General features: G+C 23.3%; 1 protein-coding gene across 3 annotated transcripts in view; it reads right to left on the bottom strand.

The window, feature by feature from the left end:
- Positions 1 to 17,580, bottom strand: part of LOC122507766 (nicotinamide/nicotinic acid mononucleotide adenylyltransferase 3) — a 78,098-nt gene extending 60,518 nt beyond the window's left edge. The window contains exons 1-5 of one of the 3 annotated variants that reach the window (XM_043620658.1): positions 17,304 to 17,580; positions 15,130 to 15,539; positions 12,530 to 12,631; positions 12,288 to 12,451; positions 2,805 to 2,992 (exon numbers count right to left, since the gene is read on the bottom strand). In XM_043620658.1, the coding sequence (XP_043476593.1) occupies positions 2,950 to 2,992; positions 12,288 to 12,451; positions 12,530 to 12,631; positions 15,130 to 15,539; positions 17,304 to 17,379 (795 nt within the window). In that variant the 5' untranslated portion in view covers positions 17,380 to 17,580 and the 3' untranslated portion in view covers positions 2,805 to 2,949. Of the gene's footprint in view, positions 1 to 2,804; positions 2,993 to 9,413; positions 11,842 to 12,287; positions 12,452 to 12,529; positions 12,632 to 15,129; positions 15,540 to 17,303 lie in introns of those variants that run through there. The other 2 variants (XM_043620657.1, XM_043620659.1) reach the window with 2 other exon arrangements.
- Positions 17,581 to 18,236: the final 656 nt, after the last annotated feature.

Below are 18,236 nucleotides of genomic sequence, written 5' to 3'. Positions count from 1 at the left end.
TTTAAGTCAGACATGTATCTAGTAATAATTCGCTATTAAAATCAGTAGTAAAGGGAAGTTTTAGCCAGACAACATGTTTCTAATAAAAATTAATATTAAAATCAGTAGTAAAAGTCGTTTTTAGTAGGACAACGTGTTTCTCAATATCACTTAAGTTAAATTTCAGTAATAAAAAATATTTCTTGAAAGTCGGAGCACTTTTCAAATATATAATAAAAGTAATATATATTGTAATTTTAAAATTGTCTAATATAAAACAATATATTATCATAATTATAATTATTATAATTATGACTCAATATTATAAATTATTAATTATTAAAAATGTTAATTAATGATAATAATTAATAATAATACCAATAAATTATTGACGCCAAATGACAAAAAATCATTTCAAAAGTCAAGAGAAAATATTTCTTTTGAGCGTAAACTATATAAATTTATGTCACACATTGATAAATTTTGTATGCATTATATTTTAATTAATATCTAAAAAACAATGACGAAGACGAAGCTTATTATTTAAAATATGTTCACATATTTTCGGGTTTCATTTTTTGTTTTCACTTAAATATTTGGCAATTAAGAAAGATTTATCAGTCTACAAACTTTTCTGTACTCTTACAGCTAAACATAAATCAGCCATGAAATAATTTACTTTTTGGTAATGCGAATTAATTTTTTCATATTTATTATTTGTCATTTCAAGCGATTCTCTAAATTACAACGTCTCTCTATATTATTATAAGTTAGTTTTTCTTCTTTTTCTTTTCATTTTATTTATAATATATATTTATTTATAATTCGTCCTCGAAAAATTTGATATAAGTGCACTCTAGATCATTTATAGACATTGAAAAAATGAGAAATTTTAGAATCGTACCTTTTTTTGAAAGACTTTCAAATTTTTTTTTCGACCTAATCAAAGGAAATTTACTATTTTAGTTTTTTTTTTTGACACTAAATGGAAAAAACTATTTTTTTACACACATATATTCTCATCAGATGAGTACGTAATTTGGTTTTTTTTAATAGGGAATTTTATTAATAATGGAAATAGGGATTTTTAATTGAAATAGTTATTAGAGTCGAACGTAAATAAGTTCGATTAGCTTAATGATTAAATACTTTCGAAAAATAATTATTTTTAGTCATCAATCCACTTTATTTGTATAGAAAAAATAAATATAGATCCTTTTCATTTCCTTCGGATTCGTTTGGTAATTAATTTTTTCAGTACAACTATAACTTTTCTTTTCTGGGGGTTTAGAAAAAATAAAATTTACTGAAAGTCGAGTTGAAAATTTTCTTTTTATAAAGGACGAAAAAAGGTTTTATTTTTTATACAATTTAATCGATTTTTTTCTGTATGAAGAAAGTTTTCTGTTTATAAAGAAATGATTTGTAGATATTAGTGAAATTGTACCTCCAATTTTTGAACCTACGAATTTTTCTACAAAAATTTCTGTTAATTAAAAAACTGTTAATTTTTTAAAATTTTTTGATGAATTTTTGCATTAAATAAACATTAATATCATATAGAAAGCTTCATTCATAGTTTATAAATTATTATTTCATGCAACTAATTATTAGAAATCGCCAAACAATAAATTGCGCAATGAGAAAAAATATTTCTTTTCGACAAATGTAAATTAAAATTTTTAACATTAAATTATTTGATTTTAGAAAAAAATTATTTATTCAAATTATGTAATTTTGTGGTTTTTGTAGTTTAAAATAATTTTCGATTTAATTTATTTTTTAAAATAATTTTTCATTTTTTTCAATTTTGTATTTTTGTCATTTACAGAATGAAACATTTTTCTTGGCTCATCAACAACTTTTTGATTGAGTCAAACAAAATTTTTGTACTCTAAACAATTACTTTTTTTCGGTCAATGAAAAATATTTTTCCCGAAGAAAAAAAATGTTAAAAAAATGTTTGGAGCTGAAAAGAAAAAAGTTTATTTTTGAATGAATAACTAAATTTTCTTTTCCAGTCAATATCAATAAAATTTGTCATTCTCGTCAAAAAATGAATATTTTTCTCATTACGAGTAATAATATGTAACAATAAAAATTATTGGATTAAATTAAAGAACAGATACATTGAAAGTAATAGAAATTTAATTAAAATAGAATTCTACTTGTTAAGCTCGCAAATAAAAGTCAACTTTTTGCGAAAACTATTTTAAAGTATTATTTCGCTTTAAAGCAGCCATCACTGTACGATAATTAAAAATTGTTTTATTCTGCACTAATTTCACGGTTTATTTAAATTTCAAAATTTTCTTATAAAATCTAAAACCATAAAAATAAGTTTCGAAAAAAAAATAATAATATTTTAGTTTATTTAATTTAATTTTATTTATTTCAAATTCCAATCATAAACTATTTACCAAAGAAATTATATTTCTCTGCACTTTGAATTTTAATTTTCTTCAATAGTAATAATTTATCCAAAACGAAGAAAAAATGTTGAAAAAATATTTTATTATAAGGAAGAAATATTAAAAAACATATTTTGATACATTTTTTGTCTCAATTTTCTATCCTTAAAAAAACTGTGAGCTAATTAAAATTAAACAAAAATTAAAAATTAAATAAATTAAATGAAAAAAGACGACAGCAATTTAAAATCATTGTACAGTGATAAAATGATATTTGAACTCGTGAGATGTATAGAATATTTTTTTTCGTTTTCTCTTTTTCTAAATTCGAACTTTGAGAGACACTTCTAAAGAATCTATGCTATGACTGTTTTTACGATATTTCGTTTTAACTGTTTTTTTAATATTGTCTTTATCATTATCGTGAAGGATTTTGAGGTTGTTGAAGATGTGTACGTTGTCGTCGCAATTACTACAATTTTTAGTAGCGTGATTAATATGTTTAGCAGAAAGGCAGGGGCCGCATCGAATGGGCATAGGACGAGCAGCGACAAGACAGTCAACTATCTGTCTTACAGTAGGCATGCAGGTTTTGCTGTACCCTGGAAAACACATATCACATGCTGATCAGAAACGCCAACATCTTATGCACAATCTCATTCGCAACAAGAATTTCAAAAAAACTAAATTCAAAAAAAAAATACATTCAAAATTCATTACAAAAAAAAATTGAAAAATTTCAATTTTTCACCGAAAATTAAAAAATTCTAGGTGTACAAATTTCTCAATTAAAAATAGTCTCACAGTTCTCTTGAAAGTATAAAATTGATACTAAAGTGGATCAAATTGATGCAAAAAAAAATTCGGATCAATTTTTTATTTGATCCACAATTTTTTTGGTATCAATTCGTTGCAATTTAATACTTTTAAGTTAATAGTGACTGGAAAAAAATTAATCTTGCTAATTTAAATTAATTTTAAATAAATTTATAGAAAACCATTTTTTTCTAAGAAGAATTTCGAATAGTTAAATTTTATTTTTCAGTGAATATAAAATGAGAATAAAAAGCAAAACTAGAATTCAGTCTTTCATGTTCGCCGTTTAATATTCCTTTGGAAAAGAAATTATTCATTCTCTGTTAAAATTTGGAAAAAAAATTTTAATCTTTCGATCGAAATTAAAAATCTGCAAACTGGATCATGTTAATGGCAAATCGAATGGAAATCGATTTTTTTAAATTTAAAAAAAAACTGAGAAAAGTGAAACATTTTTCTTTTCAAGACATTCAGATATCGAATAAAATAAAATCTTTTTCTCCAGGAATAAAAGTTGATGACAAGACGAAAAAAAAAATTAAGATGGTCAAAATATTCTTATTTAACAATTTTCAATTTATCAGCAAAGAAACAAGTTTTTTTTTACCAATATTTATAAATAAATTTGTAGATTTATAAATAAAATTAATGATTATAATTTTTTTTAATTTATGGTAAATTTATAAGTTTTTGAAATTATAAATTATAATTAATAAATAAAAATAAAATAAATAAAATTAGAAAATTATATCACAGTTTTTCTGTAAGGATATCAAATTGAGACAAAAGAATCAAAATATTGCTTCGTAACACTTTTGATTCGTTTTTTGTCTTAAAAAATAATTTTTACTATAATTTTCCAAAATTGTTTCCTGGTTTATTTATTTATTTCATTAAGCAGAAAAATTAAAAGTATTTCTTTTTATTTTGTCCATCTTATTGAAACAGTTTCGCATAGCGAGCATGCATAAAAAACGAATCTATATAAAGATTTTTATTCGAAAATTCTACTGATTAATTTGCTTATGCAGATAATAAAATTTAATTTCTTTTTGTAATAAATATTATACTTTTATTCAAGGGCAAAATATTTGCAACTCTTTCTAAAAGAACTATTATACTTTACTTATAGTGGAGAAATACAATTTTAAAAAATTTTTTTTTTGTACTCTTTAACTCGTTTTTTTTACTTATAATTAATAAATATGACAATTTTGCCCAAATTTTTTTTGTTAAGTGTATATATATTATTTTGATAAATAAATTATCCATAAGCATTTATTATTTCAGGGGAGGGAAAGTTTGTATAAAAAAATATTTAGAAAAATATTTCTTGCAGAAAAACATCAACAAATTCCTATTTTTCTGTTATTGAAATTATTATATTATTATTAATTAATAACAACAATGATAATAATAATAATAAAATAATAATAATAATGATAATAATAATAATAATGATAATAATAATAATAAAAATAATAATAATAATAATAATAATAATAATAATAATATTCATAATAATAATAATACCTAATAATAATTATTATAATAAAATAATAAAAATAGAAAATAGAAAATTATTTATAAAATATTTATAAAATTATAAACATTGATAACAATCAGGAAGCAAGAGTAGGAAAAAACTAACAATGACTAAAGACTAACAAACAGGATTTCCTAAACAATACAGTAAAACTATAACAAAGGGACATTATATTGGGTTAGACGAAAAAGAAAAAGTTGAAAATTGAAAAATATGGAGTTATATAAACGGACGAGAAAATTGTAAAGTTGATGAGAATTTTCTATCTATGACATCATATATAGAAAATAGAGAAAGGCACGCACACGCAAAACATTACAATATTGCTTTAAATCGTATCGCTTTTAAAAAAAGCACAGCTTTTTCTAAAAATCCAAGCATTTTTACTATTTTTTTTTTTTTGCATTTCCATTAAAGAAATTTAAACATTTGAACTAATTTCTTTGCCCGAAAAAAAATGTATTCTTGTTTTGAGAGGAAAAATCCTCTTAAATTTTATTCTTGAATTTAGAGGAATTTGCAAGAACAAAACAAGAAAAAATTTTTTTTTAGAGTTTACAGCTATTTTTGTTTATCTTACTTCAAATATTTTTTTTATTTATAAATTTACTATTAGACTATAATATTATAATATTGTAATATAAAATATTGAATCACAAATAATAGCAATATTAATTGTTAATTAATAATAAATAATAAGCATTATCTATATTAATATTAATTAATAATAATATCAACATTAACTATTTTTATAAATAAATAATATTGATATTACTTTTAAAATATTATCAAATAATATTTAATTATTTAAAATAAAAATATTAATATTATAATATTCTAATATTATAACGTATACATTTCAATAATAATAATAATAATAATATTCTATAAACATTAAATTCATTATTTTCAATACACGCCATTTCATGCAAAGAAAAGTTATAAATCAGAAAAAATAGTAAAATTCTTTAGAGTCTAAATTTAATAAGTAGCTGAAATTTAAAAAATCTCATGCACTAATTAAATAAAATTCAGTAAAGTAGATATAATAATAAATTGGTATTGTTTTCGTGTATATGATGTGTTCGTTAATGATTCAAAAGTCCAATAATTATCTGTCACGAAAATATTTGCGCAAATTGCGTAAATTTCATTATTCGGAAAAAATTTCTTATGAAAAAATAACAGCAGAAAAAATTTAGAACAAAAATATTTGTTATTGGAAATTTCATCAATTCTTATGTATTTTTAGTTTTTATTTTATTTTCAATTTTATCAGATTCGAATTAATCGATATTTGAAAACAAATTGATAAAATTTTCCTCTTTAAATAAAAAAAAAAAAATTATTAAAAAGTGTAAATAAAAAAATATGTAAAAATATGTAAATGAAAAATGTAAATATGTTTTGTAATATTTTCTAAATTTTCGTTAGCTAATGATTCGTTTCTTTCTATAGAGTCGAAGAAACTTTTAATTCTCTAAAAGCTTCAATACCTAATTATTATTTTTTTTTTCCTAAAAAATATCTAACCCATACAATATTTTCAACTCCTTAAAAATTTATACACGACGATAAATTTCATTTATCATTATAACTATACATATTGTAAAATTTTCTTTTTCTTTTATTTTATCAGTATTAATACTAGGACGGAGTGAAAATTTAAAAATGAATTTTTTTGACAAATTTTAAAAAATCATAACTTTTGTCTAGTTTCAGAAAAAACTTGGGTTTTGATTAAACAAAAGTTTGCTTCATCTTGATATTTCATTCCATCCTAATTAACACATCTAAGCTAAATTGGATCATTTATTTTTCTAGGTTTTTTTTTAATACTGAATTTTAGACATGTTTATTAGTTATTTTTATATTAATTTGACGGGAAAAATGGAAATTTTCTCTCCGCAGTCAAAATTTAATATTTTTAATTGAAATAATAACCGACATAGTAATCTCTGATATATACCACGTGCATATAATTATTTATGCTTATATTGACATTTTTAGATTGTCGGTTCGAGTTTTATATAATTTATATAATAAATGTTACTTTGAGTTTCTAACAGTAAGCCTAATTATCTTTGGCACTGTTTTGGCTTTTAGATTTCAAACGCGATTGGGATTATTACTCAACTGTCGAAAATATTCCATCGTATTTGCCTTATTTTTAATACATTCGATTTTTTTTTCAAGTCTTTAGTTGTGTTTTTTTATTATTATCTTCTACTTTTTTTTTAACTGTTGACTCTCGTCAACTTTTTTTTTAAATTTTTCCTTTAATTTCTACACTAGTGGACCAAAAAATCATCTTGTTCTTTGTTTTGTTTTTATTTAGGAAAAAAACAATTTACATTTTTGTAATTTGTATGTAATTTTTTAATTAATTTTTAACTTAATTTTTTTAGACCTCGGAACGTTTCGAAAGCGCAAAAAATCGACCTAGTAGATTTAAGGTACAAAAAGAAGTTTAAAAAAATGTATTTTATTCAGTGTTGTCATAAAAATTTTATTTTGTATTTCTTTTCAATTCTTGAATAAAATAGTTAAATATTATATTATTTTCTCAAATTTTTAACTAAACTTTTTTTTCTAAATTAATTATTTTTAGTAATACTCTGAAATTTATTCGTGAATTCAATTATTTAAAGACGAAAATTCAATTATTTAAAGACGAAAATTCAATTTTTTGCAAAAGATGAACAGTAACTTTTCATATTTTTTTAAAGTTATTAAATAATATTTAAGTTGTTAAATAATTTTCGAAAGATAATAGATTTTTCAATTTTATATCTAATTGAAAAATTTCCAAATAATTAAAATTTAGTGAAAATTTTTGAAAATGATTTAATTCTTAAAAATAATGTTTTAAAAATATTGAAAATAATTTAATTTTAAAAGATTATAATGAAAAAATTCTAAGAATTACTGTATTAAAAAATATTTCAATATAATTTTTCTTGAGAGTAATTTTCATAAATTTTCATTTGAAGATTTTTCATTAAAATTTTTAAAAAACTAATTATTTTCAAAATTTTTAATTAAAATTCTTTAAAACATGATTTTTAAATATTTTAATGAAATAATTTTAAATAACCAATTATATTCAATAAAAATTTACAAAATTTCAATTATTTTCAAAATTTGGAATTAAAATTAGCCAAAATATAAATTTTAACAATTGTAATGAAATAATTTTAAAAAGCCAATTGTTTTCAATAAACTTGTTTAAAACTTCAATTATGTTCAAAATATGCAATTACAATTCTTTGAAATTTGATTTTCAAGAATTTTCATGAAACAATTTTTTAAATAACCAATTTTTGTCAATAAACTTGTTCAAAACTTCAATTATTTTCTAAATTTTCAATTCAAATTCTTTAAAATATGATTTTTAAACATTTTAATGAAATAATTTTATATAACCAATTATTTTCAATAAAAATTTACAAAATCTCAATTATTTTCAAAATTTGGAATTAAAATTCGATAAAATTTGATTTTCAAAAATTTTAATTAAATACTTGAAAGATAAGAATTATTTGCAATAAAATTATACAAAATTTCCATTATTTTTAAAATATGCAATTAGAATTCTTTGAAATTTGATTTTCAAGAATTTTCATGAAACAATTTTTAAAAAAACCAATTATTTTCACTAAACTTGTTTAAAACTTCAATTATTTTCTAAATTTTAAATTCAAATTCTTTAAAATATGATTTTTAAACATTTTAATGTAATAATTTTAAATAACCAATTATTTTTAATAAAAATTTACAAAATCTCAATTATTTTCAAAATTTGGAATTAAATTAAAATTCGCCAAAATTTGATTTTCAAAAATTTTAATTAAATACTTGAAAGATGAGAATTATTTGCAATAAAATTATACAAAAATTTCAATTCTTTTTAAAATTTGCAATTAAAAATTACTCAAAATTTGATTTTTAAAATTTTTAATGAAATACTTATAAAAAAAGAATTACTTTTAATAAAATTTCAATGACTCTCGAAATTTGATTTTCTAAATTTTAATTATCATAAAAATTTATTCAGAAATAAGTTTTGAAAGATTCAACTATACTTATTTTCCACACAAAAAAAAATGAAATAATTTGCTTTCTATACAAAAATTTTTATTGCAATATTTGGAAGATAATTAAAAAGAAGTCGCGTTTCTTGAAAATTATCAGAAAAATATCGCCTTTTTCGTAAATAATCGGAAAAAGTAAAAAATCACACTATCCGAGGCTTTTCTTTTCAATTTGTCTCAAAGAGTTTTTTCTCAAATAAAAAAAAAAGATTGAAAAAGTAATTTTTTGGTCCATTCCACTAAAAACCGGTGCGAAGACTATTATTATTAATCTTAATACAAAATTAAAACATTCCCAGTCAAAGAATGTCCTTATTGGAAGGAGCAAAACATTTTTCGGTAAATCTCTTTTTTTTTTTTTTTTGAGTAAAAGATCTTTTTTTCTACAATAAAAATGGACAATTCGCTGTAGTTGCAATAAAAATTTCCCCTCATATATTTTTATATATCTTTCAGGGAAAGAAAAAGTAAAATTGTAAAATGAAATATCAAAAACATTTTCTTATTTCAATAAATTTTCGAATTATCGAAATTTTTTTCTTTTTCGAAATCAAATAATTATATTATATCGAATCAATAGAATTATAAAACAGTCTCTTTCTGACTAATAAGTTTAATTCCATGCTTCAATAAAATAGTCTCAAGAGAATCGCTATCCTTCCTCTTGAGATCATCGGGTCCAGGAATTTCTTCCTTCGTTAACTCCTCATCATTATCGACCGTCTCATCAAGACGATCTAAATTATCATTCGACGAATCAGAACGTCCAACATTGTCACTAGATCTTCTCAGCGATCGACTACGAAAATGCTTCAACGGTCGAATACTATCGGCCGATGCCATAAGTTTCATGTCCTTTGACTTTAAAAATCTATCATTCCCCTTAGAAAATAATTTGTGCTGTAAATTATCAGCCGACGAGTAGCGTCTCTTCTCCTGTCGATCAGTTTTACGCAAAAACGAACCCTTTCTACTCAATCGTCTCGAATTTTCCGTCAACATTATAACCTCATCTTTTGGGACAAAAAAATCCGGTCCATGAAAATCAACTCTAGTAATTGTCAACGGCTCTTTTTTCTTCTCCAAATACACCTCTAATTTCTTATCATTCTCCTGCTTTTCATTCTCCTTCTGTATTTTATTCTCCTTCTGTAATTTATTCTCCTGTTTTTCATTTTCCTCGAGTTGACGAATTTTTCTCTCCCCAATATTATTAATTTCAAAACGATCATCAAGCGTTCGATTCGATTCGTCGTCGGATTCAAAACTCGTTTTTGGTAAACTCAAGTGCAACGATTTCAAAACAGAAACACGTCGTTTCTCCGGTACTTGTAAATCTTGTTCGAATTCAATGGCCGGCTCGCCGCATATTTCACAAACTTCACAGGCAGATTTACTTTTCGCCAGTGTCTTAAATTCGAGGACATCCGCCGAATCGGGAAGATTACAGGAACTACAAATATCACACTCGGTTGAATCCTCAATTGGTGAACTGCAATTCGAACGAATTGTGTAGAATAATTCCGTGGATGATGGATCATTGGCGAGATAGCATTCGGAGCAAAAATTATCAGTCTGATCGTCATAATTATTTGTTGTGGTGATGGGTTGAAACATATTCTCCGATTTTGGTCTTATCTCGTCGTATATTATTTTTGGATTCGATAAAGTTAACGGCGCTTTTAATGAGAGTGAATTATTTTTTATTAATTCTAAACTTTTCGATTTTTTTGCCATCGACTCGAATGTTTTTTCAATTGTGGGTTTTTTAATGTCGAATGAATCTAAACTTCCTTGGAGAATTGTTTGTCTTTTTTCTTGATTATCAATGGTGAAATCATTTTTTTTTGCTTTTGAATCGGGACTGGACCATACTTCTCGTGATTCCTCGTAAATACTTTGATCGCCCTCCGATGTTGTTTCATCGGATTTTTGATGTTCGATTGCTTTCAATTTACCGTCGAGTTTCACTTTTTTTGGACTCTTCTTTGAATTGACTAGTGATTTCAAATACTTGCCATCGATTTCAAGATGAGATTCACGAAATGTTTCCATTTGGGAGAATTCAGAGTCTTCGGTTTCACTTTCGGTGAGACCAATTTCCTTTTGATCTTCAATATCAGAATGTTTGTCGATAAAAGTTTGGGTGCCTCGGGTCTTATTGAGTTTCTTAAAGTTGACAACTTGTCCGAAACTTCGTTTTGCATTTTCCACATCAGTCTTTGGGCAGTGTTCGTTTTCGTCAATATTATTGCGGTTTTCATTGCTCTTGATATTGCTGACGATTGGCTTTATGCTGGCGATTTTTGTTGCATCGTCGTGACGATTTCGATTTTCCTTTTCATCGGGAATTATTTCGGGTTGTTTTGTTGTATTGTGAATATTACGGGACAGAATGTACTCGATATCACAAGAATTATCGATCGATGAAACAATGACTATTTCCTTGCTCTCGGATATGATGGATTTTCTAATTTGCTTATTACTACGCATCTCGAATTTATCGCCGGAATCTTTTCGACTAAGAGTATTATTGCTAAACGTGCTATTATTATCGAGGGGAACTGGTGTATTGGATTCTAAATTTGTAAATTCTACATTAAAATTGTTGTGCGAGTGCTCTAATGATGATTTTCTATCGGAGCCAACAATTGTTGTAACGTTCTCGATATATTGACTGGAACCTACCTCATCATTAATATTCGAATCTTCCGATTCATTGGCAACAATGTCGACTTGTTGTGTCAAGTCTGAATAAATATTATTTGGCACTGAATCATTTCCATTTTCAGTAAACATACTCAGGAATTTATCACGTACTGATTCATCGGAATTTTCACCGATTGACTTTAATTGTAATGGTAAATTAATTGGGAAATTATCGACAGGACTTTCCATGAGTACATCAACGGGTGATGGCGTTAAAAAAGCACTTAAAAATTCTGACTCACTGTGCAATACATTCATTTCAATACTCGATGACAAATTTAACTTACTTTTTAATCCCAAAAAAAAATTTGAATGCATGAAAGAAGAAACAACATTTCAATATTATAAAAAGATTTTTAGTAATATTTAATTTTCAAATTATTTTCTCAAAAGGAAAAAGTGCTAAAAGATATATTATAGTGAGAAACTAGAATTTTATTCGCAAAATAAAGATTAACACACATTTGTATGACTATTAGTCTAATGGAATTTTTCCGTGTATAATAAACACATTTTTGTGCAGATAAAAAAAAAGAGAAGGAAAATTGAAAAGAATTATTACCTCTAAAAGCTTTCTAGAAATTGAAATTTTAGAAGTGGTGTTAAATATGTAAACTCGCTTTTAAGGTAATATTGCCTTTAAAAAGAATCAGTTTGTTTATATTAAGTAGAAAGAGAATTATTCTTATTATCTTTTTTTTTTTGTTTTTAATTTTATAATTTAAAACTCACATTGAAGACATCCTTTTGGCACCATAAATTCCATGCTGATAAATGTAGTCAATTACGGAATCTTGCAATAAATATTTAACACTTTCATTCCTCCTTAACGCTCTTCTGATTCTAGTGGAACTAATTTCATTTGGTATCCAATCAGTCACGATGATTATATTTTGCTGCAATTGGGTAAAGCAGATGTGACCTATCTATCGTATTGATTTATATTTCCTTGCGCAAATAACTAAAGTACTTACCATATTTTTCGAAAGTATATCCGAATCGTAAATAAGTTTATTTGGACTTGATCCTTCTCTTGTTATTACGACTAGACCATGTTGACCGACGATTGTTTCGACCTGAGAAAAAATAAGAGATTGGTCAGAAAAAAAATAGAAGAGTCGGGAAAAAATATTGTTTCGAAAGTTGAAAAAAATTGTAATTAATAGAAATTAGTTACTATTTTTTTTTTAAAGTTATTTTGTATATTAGAAAAATTAATTCTTAAGTTAATGTTCCATTTTGCACTATCCTTTATTTCTGTGTAGTAATTTTTGAAAAAATCTAAACAGAAAAATTTCTCATATTTTAATATTTAAAACTTTAGGAAAAAAAGAGATACTTGTTATCTATTTTTCCACAAGAATTAAAAATTGTTAAATTTCAATTTCAAATTTTCTGAAAATTGAAGTATTTTCAAAAAATACAAATGTAGTTCTTTCAAAATTCAATTATTTTTTAGAATTTTTAATTAAAATTCTTTTCGGAATCAATTGTTTTTAATAATTTTTGTGAGAATTCAGTTATTTAAATACAAAAATCAATTTTTTTAGAATTTCCACTGCAATTATTCATAGTTTGAAAGAAAAAAATTATTATCATAAAATTTTAACAATACGTGACCAAAAATTAAAAATAATTGTTTATTAAAAATTATAATAGAAAAAAATTCTAAAATTATATTTTTAAAAATATATTTAAATAATTTTTAAAAGATAATAAATTTCTTAATTATGTATAATTAACAAATATCAAAATAATTGAAAATTAATAAAATTTGTTTCCAAATTAATCAAAATTTTTAAAAGAATTTTTGAAAAATATTAAAATTAAATTATTGTGTTTTTTAAAAGAATGCTTAATATTTTTAAAAAGTCAAGTTTTTAAAGATTTTAAAATAAAAATATGAAAGTACAAGTTTTCTGCCAAATTTATTATTTTGATTTTTTAAGTTTAATAATTATTAATTATTATTATTAAAATTATAAATTTAAGAATAATTTAATTTGAATTTTCAGTTTAAAAAAAAACAATTCTTCAGAAAATTGATTGTTTCTAAACTTTTCTAAGATTGTTTTAAGAAATTCAATTATTTTCGAAAAACTACATAAAAAAATTGATTTTTGTATTTAAATAATTGAATTCTCACAAAAATTATTAAAAACAATTGATTCCAAAAAGAATTTAAATTAAAAATTCCAAAAAATAATTGAATTTTGATTTTTTGAATGATTATGTTTTAAAGATATTTGAATTTTCTGAAATGTGTAATAGAAAATATTGAAAATAATGAAATACTAATTTTAAAAAATATAATAAAAAATTTCTGCAAATCAGTTTTTTTTTAAATATTTAAATATTTTTTTTTAAATAAATTTTAGAAGATAGTTTTTATTAATTTTCATTTAAAAATTTTTTGAGAATTCATATTACTTTTAATATTTGCGATAAAACTCCTTCAAAATTTTATTTAAATATATTTTCATGAAATACTTAAAAAATATCAGTTATTTTTAATAAGATTGTACAAAATTTTAATTATTTTCAAAATTTGAAATTTAAAATTCTTCAAAACTTATTTTTAAGAAATTTTAATGAAAGACTTTAAAAATACCGATTATTTTCAATAAAATTTCCCAAAATTTCAATTATTTTCAAAATTTGCAATTTAAAATTCTTCAAAATTTATTTTTAACAAATTTTAATGAAATACTTTAAAAATACCGATTATTTTCAATAAAATTTCCCAAAATTTCAATTATTTTCAAAATTTGGAATTAAAATTCATCAATATAAATTAAATTAAAAATAAATTTAATGAAATATAAATTTCAATGAAATATTTAAAAGAAGTGAATTGTTTTCAATAAAATTGTACAAAAATTCAATTATTTTCAATATTTGTAATTAAAACTTCTTCAAAATTTAATTTTTAATAATTTTAATAAAATATTTATAAGAAATGGATTATTTTTAATAAAATTTCAATTACTCTTAAAATTCCTCAAAGTTTGATTTTCAAAAATTCCAATGAAATCGTCAAAAAAGATTAATTATTTTCAATTTAATTTTACAAAATTTCAAGTATTTATATATAAACTTTTTGAATTATAATTTCAAAATTATTTCAAAAAATCGTAAAAAAAAATTTGCAAATCGAAAAAGTCACTTTTTTGAAAATAAGTCGAAAGAATTCCAAAAAGGCCGAGGCCCGTTCCCAAAGTTCTGAACGTTCAAATAAACGAAAATGATTTATTTCTCCTTTAAATTCAAATTTCAATTTAATAGACAATTTAATAATAAAATAATAATTTATCAGATAATTGCTTCACGAATTGAAAAAATAAATTACAAATTCACCAAATGTTTAATTTACATTTTTGCTTTTTCTCGCACTCGCTAATTATTAAAAATATTCCAATCGGCAAAAAATTTCCTTCATTTGAATATTCAGAACTTTAAGCATCACTAAAAACAAAATTTTTGCATTCTCGTCAAATGAGAAGGTATTATTTGCCAGAAATAAAAGAAAAATGAAATAAATTTAAGATATTTTCACAATCTTTAACAATCGTACATCGTCATCAGCCCAAACTCCAGGAATTGAGAAAGTTTCCAAGAGATCGGCACCGCAAAGCAGTTTAATTTCAATCGGAGTGGAATCCAAGTCATTTTTAATGTTCTCCGGTATCCAGTCCAAGTCCTCAATATCAATACCATTCTTGACATCGTTCACCTCGGACAATAGTGAATTTAACAAATTCTGATGATGCTGAAGACAGATTTTTGTTTTCGACCAAGCATTCTGTCGACATTCCCACGAACTAAGGCGTATCCAGTCATTATTTTCGAGGGCTAATCTTAACATTGCTAGTCTGTGCGTTGATGATGTTAATTCTTTCCTCGAATATGATTCATGTACCGGAGAAATAATACCGCCTACAACGATATGTGTACCCATTCTGTGGAGATGATCCCTCGCGATCTCTGAAATACGAAAAAAAATTTCTTAATAACAGAAAAGAAATTTCGATAAATTTTCTATAAATTTATTATTTCTTTTAACTGTTTAATTTTTTCTAATTAAAATAAATTATCTACTTAAAAAATAAATTAAAACTTTTTTTTCGTCGATATTATTCACTTTTGAGAATTAAAATTCAGAGATGAAGAAAAAATGTCGATTTTTAAAAACTCATTAAATAATTTCTCCACTCCCAACTGTTGTGTTGGTAATATTTTTTTTTTCTTCGAGTAAATGACACAATTATGTGACAAACAGATGAGTTGATTAAAAATTTTATCTATACGAGTTTTCAATTAACGTCGGCTTTGGGAGTTAATTAATTATTCGGGAAAAAAAAGAATATCTAAAAAACACACTCTTTTGCTGCTGATAAAACAGCTCTCCACATTATGTGCATAATTTCCTTTGGGGATTAAAATGCTTGTCCATGAGAAAAAGAAGAGCGAGAAAAAGAAAGAGAGAAAGAGAAAGAGTATACTCGTTAAAAATGTCTGTAAGCATAAATAATTAATTCTCAACAAAAAGTCGTGTATAATGAAATTTTTCCGTTCAAGTTTTCATTTTCAATTTTAAACTTATTTAACCTTTTTATAAAATGAATATTACCATTTTCTTTTTCGAGGCGGACTTTTTTTTCAAATATATTTTTTTCCTCGAAGCGAGAGAGAGAGAATTCTATTCGGTAACAAATCTTCATGCCTCGGGTCATAACACAATAGGGAATATTGGTATATAGTTTCTATTTTAAATTGTATAAGTGTCCTACTTGGTGAACAATGCATGGTTATTGAAACTTCTCGTATTTTAAAAACTTTTCTTTTCTTTCAAAAAAAAAAAAAAAAAATTGAAATGAAATGAAACCATTTTCGTTTAAAAAGAGATTTTTATCATAAATATTTATTTGATATTTAATAATTGATGATGGATAGCAATTTTTTAAGGCAAAAAATAGTTTTCTTCATTCTGACAAGTTTTAAAAAAACATAATTTTGTTTGCGTCATGAACCAACTTTTGTTTACTCATCCATTACACAAAAAATATGATTTATCATCTCTTTATCTCTTGTAAAGTTCCCAAAATTTTTTTTCAGTTTCCTGGCAAAAAAAGAAAGAAAACAAAGGTTATACTTAAAATAAGGATCTAGTTTTTCAGGTTCAGGTCAGACAAATGAAGATAACATTATATTATTTAAGAAACAGTCTCAGTGACCCAGTTTTATCAGAAATGCGCCTTAGACACCTGATTAAAATTGCATGATGCACTTTCTCGTAAAATTTTAAACTTCTTAAAATGCGAATCACGTTCTTTTCCACACTTATCCTTTAAATCTTAAAATCTTAAGAATGAAAACACGTTTTGAATATAAAAGGAATGTTATTAAATTTAAATTATTGTGTGTATATATAACCTCAACTAATATAAACATCATTCTGCTAATCAAAAAAACTGTTTTAATTCAATTATCACCTGACAAAAATGAATAAAAGTTCAAACTTTCAACTAACTATGTGTCAATATAATTAATATTTGTAAATTGTAAATGTTTATAAAAAGAAATGACATCAAAGTATTGATAGTACAATGTATTGACAATTGTTTTTTCACTAATTGAAAAAGAAAAATAATAAAAAAGAACAAAATGACAGAAATGAAAGAAAGAACTTAAGTGATCTATTTATAAAAGTAATAATCAAATTAAATCACAATTGATAATTATACGTACCAAACATTCGTAAATGCATATTAGTTGGTGGATCGTAACTACCGCATGATATTAAAATAACACGCGTTCGTGCCATTTTTCCTCTTATCTTTATATTGCATGTGCTGACAACACTATCACTGTATATTTAAAACTTTATTCTAAAACATTTGTCAATTTTAGATAAATTAAATATATAAAAATATTGTATTAAAACTAAAAATAACAGGAGACGACAAATTGTCGTACCACTGCGACTGACGTTTCCGCCATCTTTGATTCTCCTCAACAACTCTAGTCAAACACACAACCTATAACTCCGTTATCAAAACAACAACTTTTTTTTCTCTTTTTAAAAAACAAAATTAATCAAATTATCCTGATAATTATCCGAAATTTACCATTTATATTAAAATTAATCCATTTTCCACTATTTATACCCAATTTCCGATTAAATTAACAATATTTTTTTTCAAAATTTATTTTAAATCTATTACAGGCGGTAAAAATTGTAAATTCAAATTACATAACGGTTGATTTGTATTCTACTAGTAATATTTATAATATAGTAAAATAAATAAGAGAAGATATTTTATATTAAGTAATTAATAATGAAATTTTTGAATTTATAATTTTAATTGATCAATAGATTGTTTCGAAATTTTAGCAAGAGGTGTCTCTACGTGCTCCAATCTATTAATATCAGTGATTTAATTATTATTCAAGTGCCTAATAAAAGGCCAAAGTACGTATAACAAGAATTGATGATGCATTAATTTTTTTTTATTAATAAACACGATGTAACGAAATAAAAAAAATATAATTTGAATAATAAATTTGTTTTTTCAAATTTAATTTAAAAAAAAATACCTTCTGATATTCTTTTAATTTTCATCATGATATAAAAATAACACTTTTCTTGTGTCATTCGATTTATTGATTTTCTCAAGTTCT

This window comes from Leptopilina heterotoma, unplaced genomic scaffold, assembly GCF_015476425.1.
Source record: "Leptopilina heterotoma isolate Lh14 unplaced genomic scaffold, ASM1547642v1 Lhet_51, whole genome shotgun sequence".
In the NCBI taxonomy this organism is placed as follows: Eukaryota; Metazoa; Arthropoda; class Insecta; order Hymenoptera; family Figitidae; genus Leptopilina; species Leptopilina heterotoma.
This window is presented reverse-complemented; position numbering and strand designations above follow the sequence as displayed.